The sequence below is a fragment of the Brachypodium distachyon genome, chromosome 4 (genome assembly GCF_000005505.3).
Source record: "Brachypodium distachyon strain Bd21 chromosome 4, Brachypodium_distachyon_v3.0, whole genome shotgun sequence".
NCBI classification, from domain to species: domain Eukaryota; kingdom Viridiplantae; phylum Streptophyta; class Magnoliopsida; order Poales; family Poaceae; genus Brachypodium; species Brachypodium distachyon.
This window is the reverse complement of record NC_016134.3, coordinates 45,184,403-45,197,883: the sequence shown is the minus strand read 5'-3', so window position 1 is coordinate 45,197,883 and position 13,481 is coordinate 45,184,403. Positions and strand designations below refer to the sequence as shown.

Below are 13,481 nucleotides of genomic sequence, written 5' to 3'. Positions count from 1 at the left end.
ACACACTGAAATGCGTCTAGATACATGCGTATCCGGATCAAATCGGAGCAGATTTGAACAAGTTAATTTGGATAGAAGGGACTAATTACCCATTGGCGGTGGGATACATTTCCTTCCAAAACTGTACCCACGAAATCCAGTACAATTAGCACATTCCTTACTTATATATAATTAAGTAGCACTAGAATTCCAGAAATTAGCTTCCAATACAGAGCAAAAAAAAGAATATCCAAAAGAGAAACATTTTTTACTACTAGTATATGTTAATTTACAGTTGGCGGTGATGGTATATTTTCTTCCAAAGTTAGAGCCTCCATTTAATAAATTACCACATTCCTTATTCTATACAATTAACACTAGAATCCCCAAAAGACAGGTTTCCCTAGAGAGCAAACAAATGTTCAGGAAAGAGAAATCATTTATTCGATTGGATAAGAGATACCTCCTATGCGAAAACATTTATTCGTGTTAAAATAAGAATAATATAATGACTTACGCGGCAATGCGTGGACACCTAGCTAGTAGGAGTACTTGACAGGATGTGTGATTTCTCGAAGAAAAAAAAAGAGAGACAAGATGTGTGATGGTGTGCTTTAGCCTTTCGAGTTTCGACGATTATCGTAGTTCATAGAGGCCCTTAACAAATTGTATGGCTAAGCTTATAATCTGCTTATAACAATTCCGAGTCAAGTTCGCATTCCCTTTAGAGCTTTTTTTTTTCTCAAAAAGGAGGGCGTACCCATAAGGCATATAACTGAAAAAGAAACTAATCCAAAACAAGCACAAAAAGGAAACATGAAAACTAGGTGTTTCAAAACGGCAACAAAATTACATGCTAAGAGTAGACGGATTTGTCCATTCTCAAGCAATTTGTTTTTCCTGCAAAGGGAAAAAAGAGTTGCATGGGAGTAATGTTCGGCCTTCCTCGCAAACTTGGGCTTTTCTGTCGCGACAAACACGGGCTTACAACTAACGTACACACATGGCGTTACTGTTGGCTGTAGTGCTGCTAGTACAATATGGCACCGAGAAGTTCATATCGTTCCAACTCGATCGACGATCGATCCATCATTTGTTCCGTCTCCTCCGGTCCTCTTCATTATCGCCCAACCTAATTTCACGAAAAAAAGGAAAAAAGAAGGAGGAATTCGGCGCTGGGGAATCTCGTGCTCCAAAAGATTCGACCAAATCAAGTGAGTGATCAGCCGCGCTTGTACAGCGCCACGCGGATTCCCCACGGCTCGACAGACGGAGACGTCGACGTGGCCGGTGACATGGCGGGGCCCAGGTGGCAGAGTAGAGCGTGACAAGCACGAGAGCAGAGGAGCCGTCCGATCCAACGAGGAAGGCGGCTAGCTTCTGCTGGACGTACGCACGCGGCCTCCTGTGGCCGCGATCTCTTTGGCTTTTCCTCTGCGCGACAGACATTGTACGCTGGCGAAAGGTTGCACTTGCTGCTGCTCCCTCCGTCTCGTAACGGGTGATCGTGAATTTGTATCTGCGGAATTACCTCACGCACGACAAATCCTGTACGATTTGTGTTTACGATGCGTTGAATCAACGGTGAAATGGGATGTGCAAACCATGGAGCACTAACTTTTGTATCTCCGCATATTCACGTAACTTATTTCAGAACGGAATGAGTACGAGGGATGGGAGGCCTTGCATAATGCCAAGTACAGTACTCCCTCCGATAGCTACCTCCGGACTGTTTCTCCTCGGGCATCTGCACGCATCCGGCAAGTGGTCTCCTCGGAGAAGCGGAGAACCTGCAACGCTAGCCGGCCGTATCGTATAAAGTTTTGATGTGCCGTGTAGCTATGTAGCTATAGCCTATAGCTACCTAGGTCGGTCCAAGATTAATCGGTCCATGGACGACTTTGGTTCCGATCTCTCTCGCAGTCACAAGTTGTTTGTTTTGCTCTCTGCAGGTATGATCGGAAAAATGTAAAGTTGTTTGTTTGCACGTTCGAGACTGGCTACCTCCGAACTGTTTCTTTGCGTACGTCGCCGTGTTGGAGCGAGAGAAATCCTACTTTGCTACGCACAGTGCTGTGGAGATAGATAGACAGATAGATGCGCCCACGGCTAGGAAGGATCGATGCGCCCAACACATGCATGCATGCTCTCTGATCGCAACGTACACCTTGGAGGTGCTTAATGATAGTATTTACTACTGATCGATGCTTCCTTCCTTGGAGTAACCGATTATCGTGTTGCTTTTCAAGCCTGGAAAGGTGAGAGATAGTAGGATTCTTCAAATGCGATGCGAGTAGCTAGAGATCGACGTACTCCTATGTACGCACGCATTACTTCGATAATAATCGCTTCGCCTCCACCCTCGTTGACTCAGTCTCCATCTTATATCAACTTTTAAATTTAGCGGTCATTCCGATCCTAAATTGTTGTCGAAATATTACATGTATCTAGACGTTTTTTAAGAATAGATGCATCATATTGAGCCAAATTTGAGTCAAGAATTTAAGATCAGAGGGGGTAATTCTTTTGAATTAGTCTGTTTCTAATGACTTACTCTAGAAGCGAGACATATAAGCCATCCTTAGATCGATCGCGGCGTGTGAGAAGATAAATAAACCGGCGCGATGGCATGGCAAATACTCTTTCCGTCACATATTAAGTGACTCAAATTTGTCTAAATATGAATGTATCCATGTCTAAAAAATGTCTAGATACGTATAATAGAAAGTCAGATAATATGAGCATGCAGAGGGAGTATGCAATTTGGCCGGACTACATATACAGTACTCCATTTACTAACGTCCCCTTCGCCGCCGTCTCTGTCCGAACGTGATCAAGACGCTCACCAGGTGAGCAAAAAGCTTAATTAGACACGCGCAGGCGACGACGAAACCGCGCGCTTTAATTTTGCTGGATTTTTTGGATACGTACGGCCGGTACGTGAAGAAAGTCTCACGGCCTTTCAATAGTAAAATCACTTCAAACCAAATGAACTCCCTGATTTCAAGCCAAGTACATATATATACACATATAGTCCACCAAGTGACGCAAACAGCATTGACCATTCCAAAAGGTAGCTAACCCCAATTATTGACGATCGAGGATATGTATGTATATATATCAGTACAGTACCTGCGCAAATGTACATCGTTGTCAATTGCGAAGCTCCCAGCACACCTTCTTACACCTTCTTCAAGAACTTTTTTGACTTCAACGAGACATTAATACAACAGATCGAGTGAATATATAAATTACAAAAAGGAGTCGACATCGTACGTATGTCTTCTTTCGTTTGCTTTCCCGTCGACATGCATTTACGTGTTCTGTCCCAACTAAAGTACCGTGTCATTTTGGCTTGCTAACGCTAGTTAACCCTAATGTCAAAACGTTCAAACTGTATAAGTTATTACTACCTTTTTCGTCCGGCGCGTGTTTCATCAAAGTTGGGCAGCATGCATGGTATATACTCTATCTATATAGTCGTCTGGTATCCACTGTTGTCATCTTAATTTGGCGATCTGTTCGTATCCAAATCAGTCAAGCTAACTTATATTCACGTTTATGGATCACAAGGAACGAAGAAAACTGCATATGCATGCATGCCAAGGAAATAATACTATACAACCGATTAGGTACAGTGGTCGATCGGTTTAGCCATGCAGACGCGTGTACACAAGTTCATGCATGGAAAGAAATGGGTTGGAACTTTGCTGTTGAACGCATCTATATATAGTGTATGGATATGTTAATAGCTTGTCATGGAAAAACAGTATTGATGCTTTGTCATGCTGGCATGGCATATTGGCATGGATATGATGGAGTCGTCAAAAAGGTGATCTGATCTCGCATAAAAGAAAAAAAAGCATATTGTTTTTAAAGCTATATATATACAGCTAAGTTAATCATTAGTTCATATCGTATAAAATAAAGACAAGTTAATCATTCCATATGTGAAGAACATATTCGTGGGCGCACCATAGTCAAAGTTATGGAGGACAAGTAAGGCCTAGAAACATATATCCACCATTCCACATCATCATTGAAATGATGACATGCTGCCTCTTTTTCTCATTTGATGTTTCAGAAATCCGTGTGGTGGTCACTTTTTTTCCTAAAACTTGACTAACACAACCTGTATATATGTGTCATACGTTAAATTCTTCGCCAAAAGTACTCTAGAATTGTTTTTTATAGTAACGTAGAGCTAAGAAAGCAAGGTCTGCAAAGTGCACACCTTCAGTACAAACCGTAAAATGTCAACTCCTCTTTCCGAAAATTCATAAATGAGGTCCAAAGTCAAACTTAGTTGGTTTACAAGATTCTGAAAACACATAATAGATCATCTGTCACACTATCGGTCCGGTGACTTTGGCTCCGCCCATCACGATGAACCAAAGGCTGCAACGACCGTCATAGCCGATCGACCATCATGCACCAACTTCAGTCATGCATATTACCACGTGGCACTAGCATGATTGCGAACTGAGCGTATCTTAGGTGGTTGGTTCCCTGCGGTGAAATTTACCCACTCTCATGTTCAAGTCTTATACGTTGCTCGCATTCCTGGATTTATTCCAGAGTTTAACCGACAATATTCTTTCAGTGGGAGTGACGGACCCATCAACTACGAGCCTCCTGTGGGTGACTTCGTCAACTTTAAGATTTGCTGACTCGGTCTCTTGAAGATGCTCATAGGGGTAGGATAAGTGTGATGTGTGTTTGTGACCATCTTCTAAGTAGAATGATTGTGTTGAAGTATATATATAGGTCACATTTCAAATTCTTGGGAACCAAATCTGTCTGAGGACTATAACGACTTATGTTATTTTGAGGAACTGAAAATAAAGATATGTGAAAGTGAAAAAACTATAACGACTTTATGCAAAAGAATGTGAATCCTTGAGATTTCAGACTACTCCTCCATGTTATGCAAACCTAGCTAGCTCGGTTAATTGTTGAAACTGGGCCGATATCAAGCAGCCCAAAATAGTTTTACAAATCTTAACTGGGTATTGGAGTTGGGCTGACATCCAACCAGGCCTTTTCATGACGACAAGATTGGGTCCAATTAAATCTAGCGCCACCAGATTTACATGAAAATTCCCCTAAAAAACTTGATGACACAAATTATCACCTGACAATTTTTTTTTTAAAAAGGCCTATCACTACGACCTAGACTAAATGCTGCACTGATGAAACTAACGATCAATCAATATATGCATCAATGGAGCAAACACAGCCTATCACTAGTCACTACTGATTCACAGATGCTGAGTAGTTGCTGCACATCAGGCGGTCTTACATGATAATTCTGTTTCCCCTTGATCACACTAATTTTAATTCCTCCTCGGCTCACCCGTACCTCTGATTCTCAGTCTGACGCGATAAATACTGACCTGCATATTTACAGAGAGGAGAGAACGTTCAGATTGCATCTCTGAGACTGTATTTTGGAGAAGTGAGCAATGTACTCCGTACTACTACATTACCTCCTAGCTGTACATGTGTAGGATCATCAAAATCAAATCACGAAGGCTCCATGGAGGAGGCGAGCGGCGTCTCGTCATCGTCCTCCTTCTCCTTCTTCTCCTCCCCGAGCACGACGGAGTCCCCGAACCGCACCCGCCGCGGCGCCTCGTCGGGCGGCCGCTTTTCGTGATTCTTCCTGCTGAGCGCGCTCTTGAGGTTCGCGCTGCTCGGCAGCGGCACCACCGACCTAGACGGCTGCCGCTCCACGACCCCCGCCGGAGCCGAAGGCGACCACGAGCAGCAGCAGCGGTACAAGCACGTGGCGATCCAGAACGCCCAGGGGAGCGCGACGAGCGCGAGCCCGGCCGCGGGCAGCCATGGCGGCGCGTCGGCAGGGGGCAGCGCGAGGGAGAGCGCCAGGCACCCGCCGCCGGCGAGCGCGGCGGCGAGGAGCAGCGCCGCCACCGCCCACACGCACAGCGCGCTGATCCCCGCCGGCGGCTCGTCGGGCCGCCCCATGGATCGATCCACCCTCCTCCGGCGCCCGAAACCAGAGCAGAATTAATCACAAGAAATTGACTGGTTAATACTAATCTGAAAAGGAGCGCGATGAGCCGATGAACAACACTGCGCTCCTGTGATCATCAAACGATCATCGAGGTCGCAGTGGCATTGATTTTTGTTGGCGTGTGTCGGAGAGGAGGAAGGTTGGAGTTTTGGAAATGTTCAACCCTTGGTAACTGAAAAGCAGGGGAGGCAGTTGGGGAGGGGCACCCTATAATAGCATCATGGATTTTGCAGGAAATACATTATGTTGATAATTGATTTACATACGAGTAAAATATGAAAACATTAGTATTGGAACGTGCAGTTTTTGTTTTTGTTTTGACAAATTAGTTGACTGATTTCTTTTCGAGGAACTTCTGCATTTATACATGTATACCTGAGTGCTGTAAAGATACTTAAACCTGGCCGAAATCTCGTCTTGATCTGCAAATATACGATCAACTTTTTCGAAAAACCCTTGGATGGATGCATGAAGCCTCTCGAAATCATCTTCGAGTTCTTCCACGTCAACTTGGTCCTCCTCCACCACGTCATGATCATTCTGCTCCACGGCGCCATGGACCTCTGCCGCATCAACCATGACGCCTTGCTGCTCCACCGCGCCATGGACCTCCTCCGCATCAACCATGGCGCCTTGCTGCTCCACCTCCACGTCCATGGTTTCCACCCAACTATGAACGGCTGGGTCTCCTACTCCTTCCATTGCTGTGGCTGCTGTGGGCAATGCCTGCGGTTTCTTTTATACAACAGAAGCGGACCTGAGGAGGCCAGCAGTTTCACACCGAAGGGAAGAGGAGGCCGGCAGTTATTATCCATGCAAACAGAATGAGTTCACACCTACGAAAGGAATGAGTTCACACCTACGGTTGGGAATAAATGAGTACTCCCCGTAAGTAAAATTATGCCTAAGAGGTGGGAGGTCATGGGACAAATAGATTTTTGGATTATGCCCTGGAAACTAGGACGGAGGGAGTATTTCTTTTTGTACATTAATGTTCAATTCTTGATCATAAGACACATACACAATTAATTTACAAACTGCAAGTCACACAATCAACATAATTAAATATATGTAGAACCCTGGAAAAGACAGAGAAATTTGTTAGTTTTTTTCTTCTTCGAAAAGGAAGACATATGCCCCCCTCTTGCATAAAGTGGGCACATGTTTGATCAGCATGGAGGCTACTGATCAAGTCAGGCTTAGCAAGCTGTAGAGCTCCTTCATGTACAAGCTTTCGTTGTCTTGCATGCTCTTCTTCTTCTTCTTCTTGGAGAAGAGCATGTCATGGATGAGGGGGACAACAAGGGGCACAATTGGCTTCTGCTTCTGCACCTTGCTCTTCTTCCTCGCCTCCTTACCCTGGACATGGATCACCTCTGCCTCACCGGCATCGTCATCAAGGCTCAGCAGGTGCCCCAACTGATGCCTTCGCGGTTGCTGCTCGGGCTTTGGCTCCATCCAGATCGTCAGTGCCGCCGTGTTGTTGCTCCTTTGTTCGATACTCGCCCTCGCAGCTGCCGCCTTGTCGGCCTCCATGTGCGCCAGCTTCGATAAGACACGGTGGAGCTTCGCGTGGAGGTTTGCCATGGCCAGCTCCAGATCAACCAGCCTCCTCTTGACCTGCACTGCCTCCTGCCTTGTCTTCGCTGCCTCTTCCTCAATCTTCTTGATGGAGCTCATGACAATGAGATCAGCCTCCTTGCAATCCTGCCTGCCGTCATCGTTCGTTACCGACGACGATGACCCGCAGAACGGTGAGGAAGATGGAACCAGGCACATTGGCTGGGAAGCTGACACCATGATTGGATTTGTAGCAGGTTTGCTACTGCTCGCCTCATGCTTGGCAATGGCATCGGCAATGGCATTTGGCTTGGAGGGGCTTTCCCTGATGACAAGGCCAGAAGGCTTAACACCACCACTCCCCTCAAGCTTTAAGGTCAAGGCGGCAACAGCGGATGCATTTGGCCAAGAGCCCCTCTCCCTAACAACACTCTGGCCGGCATGAGCACCCAGCCTGACCTGGGTTTCCCTAGCAATGATGCGCTCACCAAACACGGCGACCGCCTCCTTGACAGACCGGAAGGCGCGAGAGGTGTCGACCTCCGAACGGCCCGACGAGGCGGCGGCCATGCCCCAGCTTTGCAAGTAATGGCTTCCCTCCAGGCTACTATGGAATGGACAGGAAGCAGGAACAAAGCCCTTGTAGGGATTTATGTATGGATGATCAAGGCAGCTGGCTTGCTTTGCTTCCACTACAAATGGCACATTGCCCAGGCCTGCAAGCAAGAGACAAGAGACTAGCCACCTAATAGAATCCTTCAAGTAGAGATGAGCAGCAGTACAGCTGAGATGAGTCAGGAATGCTTTCAGAGCAAATATAGGAAGGTACCATCTGCTGCTGCCCCAAGAAAGTACAACATGCCAAAGTATCAGATAGCCATACTATTGGTATGATGAGAGTGGTTGGGAGAAATCATGGCCCTTCACTTGTAAAGCAAAGAAGATCAAATGTGGTGTCACATTTTCACTCATCTTCTGATTGTTGGGCAATTTCATCTTGGCACCCTTGCAAGCTCATCAACCGCCCCAGCTATTTTCGCCGGTCTCCTGGTATCATAACTTTTGCTAAGAGTGTCGTGCTCAAGTTTTGGCACGTCCATATCAAATAATTCAGAAACAAATGATATAATAGCTTTATTTAGCCGCACAGTGACAAAGTACATTTCATTTCTTTGTATTCAATGGTGACAGTGACATGATCCATGGTACATTGGCCTCAACATAATCCACAATTAATGAGCACTCAGATAAATATTCATGCTTGACACCTATCTGAACAGAAGGTAAAAACTTTTATTGAAAAACAAACCAATGAGGAGGAGGTAACAAGGTTACCTGATGCCAACAAAGCTGGCTGCTTAAACAACTAATTCACACGACCAGAAAACATGCTACGCATCTACTAGAAGCATCCTATGTGATTGCCTTGGGGAAAAAGAATCATTTGATGCACCTAAAATGTAAGGTCCTTGGGATCCTCAATTATCTTCGAGAGAGTTTGCAGAAAAGCAGCAAGATCAGATCCATAAATAACCCGATGATCAGCAGTAACATTGACCTATGGTTTATTGATCAAGATAGATAAGAAAATTATCAGTAACTCTAAATTTGGTTGGTGTGAAGCAAAAGTGCGACAATTATATGTAATTTTACCTGCATTTGGTTCTTGATTCCAATTCTACCATCTTTTGTACCAACAACTGTTGGTTGCGATGCTCCAACGGCCATGATCGCTCCCTATTTACAGTGAAACATATATTATCAAGGGCATGCTGCACTATGTGGCAACAAAAGTGAAAACATGGAAACCTCATCTTACAGTTCCAGGTGGTAAGATCGCATCGAATCTATCAACTCCAAACATACCAAGGTTAGATAAAGTAAAGGTACCTGCGGATTTAAACATTGACATCTATTAGCATAAGTGAATAATATAGTTGGATTCTTCATGTTTCTTGTGCCTAACATCTAAAGCACTAATGAAGTAAAAGGGCTGATCACAGGCAACTTAGGAGCTTCTGCTGTAGTTTGATAGATAAATTAGTCAATTTTCAGCTAATCTAGTCATGAGGAAATATATAATTTTAATTCACTAAATGGAGAACATTAAAATGTAAATAAATAATTCCAGTTCTTCATCTTGTTATTGTTATTTGAATTTTCAACATTCAATCATATCTCGTCATACCAAAAAATAAGAAGAAATGCAGTCTACCAGTAGCATCAACGGTTGGACTGATGGTTCTGTTTCCCAAGTAAAATTATTTAGGTTTCTGGAGCAGGTGTCATCTATTTCTACATGGTTGGCAACCACATGATCCCGGTACAAATACAAACCAAGAACTCTAAAAAAAGGAATATACCGAGGGAGCATTCAGAGCTCAATAAAAGATCACAGCATAAATTTAGTACAATTTGGCACACATAATGTAGTGCATCACTGGGCCCTATCTATTTATTTGTTAACAGACTATAAATTATGTCAATTTGAAATTGCACATAGCTAGTTTTTTCCAAAGTAGGGTTAATTTGATATAAATGCCACTCCAATTCTTGCATATTCGAAATATGCAACTGCAATTTTCATCTTTTGAAAAATGCAACTGCAAATCTGCAGATTCTTCGAAAACCACCACAAGGCCACTGCAGTGCCATTTTTCAAAAGATGAAAATTGCAGTGGATCTCAGTTTTCTTATATGTGAAACTGGAACCATGTGAAATTTGTCTGGTTTCCACTGAGGACCTGAACCCTGGTACATATCTCGAACAAAACTTATATCATAGTACAGAGCATCTGTTGTATTTTCTGTGCCACCATAAACCCATCTATTACTCCATACTCTATAACTGTAGCTAATGGATTATCATTTACGGGTCTCATACTAATAAGTATGGAGTACTAAACAACCATAAGGGGCACAGCCAAGTAAAGTAATCAAACAGGTCACAGCTAAGAAAAACAGCCAATTACCTAATAGATGATCTTTTGGAAATCATAACTAAACTAAGTGAATCGAGACTGATATAATGTGCTCACGAGTCTTAACCATTATGAGACATAAAACTTGAACACTGGCAATAAATACCTAAAATAAGATATGATGCATTGCATTATAGATATGATAGAAATTATTCCTGGCAGAAGTATTAAGGAATGAAGACTAACAAACTTAACTTCAGCGAATACCACTAGGAGCAAGTTGCCAACTTCTCAGAAACTTGGGCCCTTTATAACTTCGCACGAGTAAGTTATATGTTAAGAAATAGTTTTCAATATCATGGCCTCATGGGAAAAGTGAAGGAACATAGTTAAAGCAGTATCTACCAGGCTTATGTATTCAGGACCCACTGACATTGTTTACTAACAGAAAACAGTTAATTCCCTATAGCCATCTAAATCAGACTACGCAGATGCATATCAATGCACTAGAGATTAAAGTTTTGTGGGCATCTGGGCGAGGCAAAGAAAGTACCGGAGTTGTACTCCTGGGGCTGCAGCTGCTTTGCGCGAGCCTTATCAACCAGTTCCTTCCATTTCCTTGACAATGTATAGATATCAAGCTGCACAAACCAACAGTTTTCCATTTACTCAGACGAGAGTCAGCATAAACATCAAAGTTCGGCATAAACAACAAATACACAAAGCGTTCAACCTTATCAGCATCCTGAAGTACTGGGGTGATCAATCCACCATCGATGGCCACCGCCACGGCAATGTTGATGCTACTGTTGTAAGTAAAGCTCTGCCCATCCCTGCAGCTGGAGTTCACCACGGGATGCTGAACCAGCGCCATTGCCGTGGCCTTCGCCAGCAGCGCTGTCATTGTCACCCCCTTCCCCTTGATCTGCAAAAAGGTCACTCCATTATCCAGCCATCCGACAGCATGCCGCTAACATGAGAGTTGAGTGGTAAACACTAGATCCACCCAGGTGCTCACTTTCTTGTAGAGGTCATCGAGAGCACCGGTTGTGATGGTGTACCCGACCCTGAACGTAGGCACGGCAAGGCTCTCTAGCATGTTCTTGCTCACAGCGCCCTGCATTGTGGTGAATGGCACCGTGGACCCCAACGGCACATCCGGCCGGGCAGCTGCCACTGGTACCGCCTTCTTGGCCGGCGCAGCTGCGGCAGCCTCGACGTCCTTGGCTACAACCCTCCCAGCTGGGCCAGAACCAGTAATTGAAAAGAGATCAACGCTGAGCTCCTTCGCGAGCTTCTTGGCGTACGGCGACGCAACGACGCGCGCCCCGCCTTGTGCCGCCGGCGAGGGCGGTGCTGGAGCAGAGACCGCTACGGGCGCCGGAGGAGGAGGGGGAGGGGACGCTTCCTGGGCGGCGGTTTCCTGGGGAGCCGGCGGCGAGGAGGAGGAGGAGGAGGAGGAGGAGGAGGAGAAGCTGGCGGCCTGGGACTGGGCGAGCGGGATCTCGTCCTCGGACTCGGCGAGGAGCGCGATGGCGGAGCCGACGGGCGCGGACTCGCCGGCGGGGACGAGGACGGCGGCGAGGAAGCCGTCGTAGAAAGTCTCGACGTCCATGTCGGCCTTGTCGGACTCGACGACGACGACGGGGTCTCCCTTGGCGAGGCGGTCCCCCTCGGCGGCGTTCCAGGCGACGATCTTGCCCTCCGTCATGGTGGAGCTGAGCGCCGGCATGAAGATCTCCCGGATCTTGGCCTCCACCCGGCACGCGCGCCGCCGCCGCACCGCCTGGCCGCCGCTGCGGTTGCGGAGCAGCAGGGACGCCGAGGGGAGCAGCGTGGAGTTGAGGTGGAGGAGGCCGGCCATTGCGAGGTGGCGGGGATGGGGGCAGGAGGAGGGGGAGAGGCTGGCGAGAGGCTTTTGAGAATTGAGATGGCTTTGCCTTGCCCCCGCTTCGCTTGGCTTGCTGTTGTCGGCTGCTGCTGCTACTGCGGCCGCCTTGGGAGTATCGGAGGCGGGGGCGGATTAGCCGAGGACGACGACGATGCGCCAGAAGCTGGGCTGCTCGATGACTTTGCTTTGGGTTTGCCTCCCGGAGTCCAGGCTGACTAGCAACAAAGCCCAATTGGCATCAAAATTTGATTAATTAATTTCATTTTGTTCGCTCAAAAAATAGAATTAATTTCATTTTGTTTTCTTCATGTTTTTCAGTTTGAAGTATTTTGCAGTTATTCAGAAAGACGGAGGAAATTGTGAACCGTACTAATACTGTGCTCACAGTTTCTAAATGCTACTCACATGTCAGAGAAGATATCCAGTCTCTCATCTCTTAGGGTGTTACCGTGCTCCCAACGTGCGGTAGCATTTCTAAAAAGTTTTCAAATTTTTTGAAAAAAATTGAGTGGGTTCATGAGATATGTGTCTACCATGTCACAAAGTTTCAAATCCAAATTCATTACATGCACAGAAAAACAAAAAAGGCAAATCCAGATGTGAGTAGGTCGCAAAAGACAAAAACACAAAAGACAAAATTTCTAGAACTATTCATGTTTGCATTTGTCTTTTTTGTTTCTCTCTGGATATAATGAATTTGAAGTTGAATCTTTGTGACATGGTAGACACACATCTTATGAACTCACTCAATTTATTTCAAATTTTTTGAAAACTTTTTAGAGGTGCTACCGTGCTCCCAACGCACGGTAGCATCCTAAGGGGTGGAAGCACTGGATATCTTCTCTCACATGTCAGTCATATTTCCTGAGCAGCACCTGATGGCTCAGTGTCTCACTAACATATGGGACCAGGGCCCACATGACAGTCACATTTTCCAAAATGATGGTAGCTTTTTATCAGAAAAAATGATAGTAGCTCTGTAGTGGAATCGAACTAAAATATAATTTACGCAAGTTAACTTTAGAATACAAACCACCCAAAAAAAAGAAATATTGGAATCATTATTGTAGCTAAATGGCAAGTTGCAGAACAA

General features: G+C 45.3%; 3 protein-coding genes across 3 annotated transcripts; all 3 read right to left on the bottom strand.

Moving 5' to 3' along the window:
* Nucleotides 1-4,903: 4,903 nt before the first annotated feature.
* Nucleotides 4,904-6,715, bottom strand: LOC106866788. Its single transcript, XM_014902589.2, has 2 exons — nucleotides 5,469-6,715; nucleotides 4,904-5,375 (listed from the first exon to the last, which is right to left on the bottom strand). Exon 1 carries the CDS (start codon nucleotides 5,965-5,967, stop codon nucleotides 5,506-5,508), a length of 462 nt encoding a protein of 153 aa, XP_014758075.1. The 5' UTR covers nucleotides 5,968-6,715; the 3' UTR covers nucleotides 4,904-5,375; nucleotides 5,469-5,505.
* Nucleotides 6,716-6,974: 259 nt separating this feature from the next.
* Nucleotides 6,975-8,451, bottom strand: LOC100841266. Its single transcript, XM_024455349.1, has 2 exons — nucleotides 8,406-8,451; nucleotides 6,975-8,292 (listed from the first exon to the last, which is right to left on the bottom strand). The coding sequence occupies exons 1-2, from the start codon at nucleotides 8,434-8,436 to the stop codon at nucleotides 7,205-7,207; spliced, it is 1,119 nt and encodes a 372-aa protein (XP_024311117.1). The 5' UTR covers nucleotides 8,437-8,451; the 3' UTR covers nucleotides 6,975-7,204.
* Nucleotides 8,452-8,702: 251 nt separating this feature from the next.
* LOC100846462 (dihydrolipoyllysine-residue acetyltransferase component 5 of pyruvate dehydrogenase complex, chloroplastic) lies at nucleotides 8,703-12,599 on the bottom strand. The gene is made up of 6 exons (XM_003578776.4): nucleotides 11,516-12,599; nucleotides 11,231-11,422; nucleotides 11,051-11,138; nucleotides 9,396-9,466; nucleotides 9,230-9,313; nucleotides 8,703-9,134 (listed from the first exon to the last, which is right to left on the bottom strand). Exons 1-6 carry the CDS (start codon nucleotides 12,359-12,361, stop codon nucleotides 9,030-9,032), a joined length of 1,386 nt encoding a protein of 461 aa, XP_003578824.1. The 5' UTR covers nucleotides 12,362-12,599; the 3' UTR covers nucleotides 8,703-9,029.
* Between the last annotated feature and the right edge of the window lie 882 nt (nucleotides 12,600-13,481).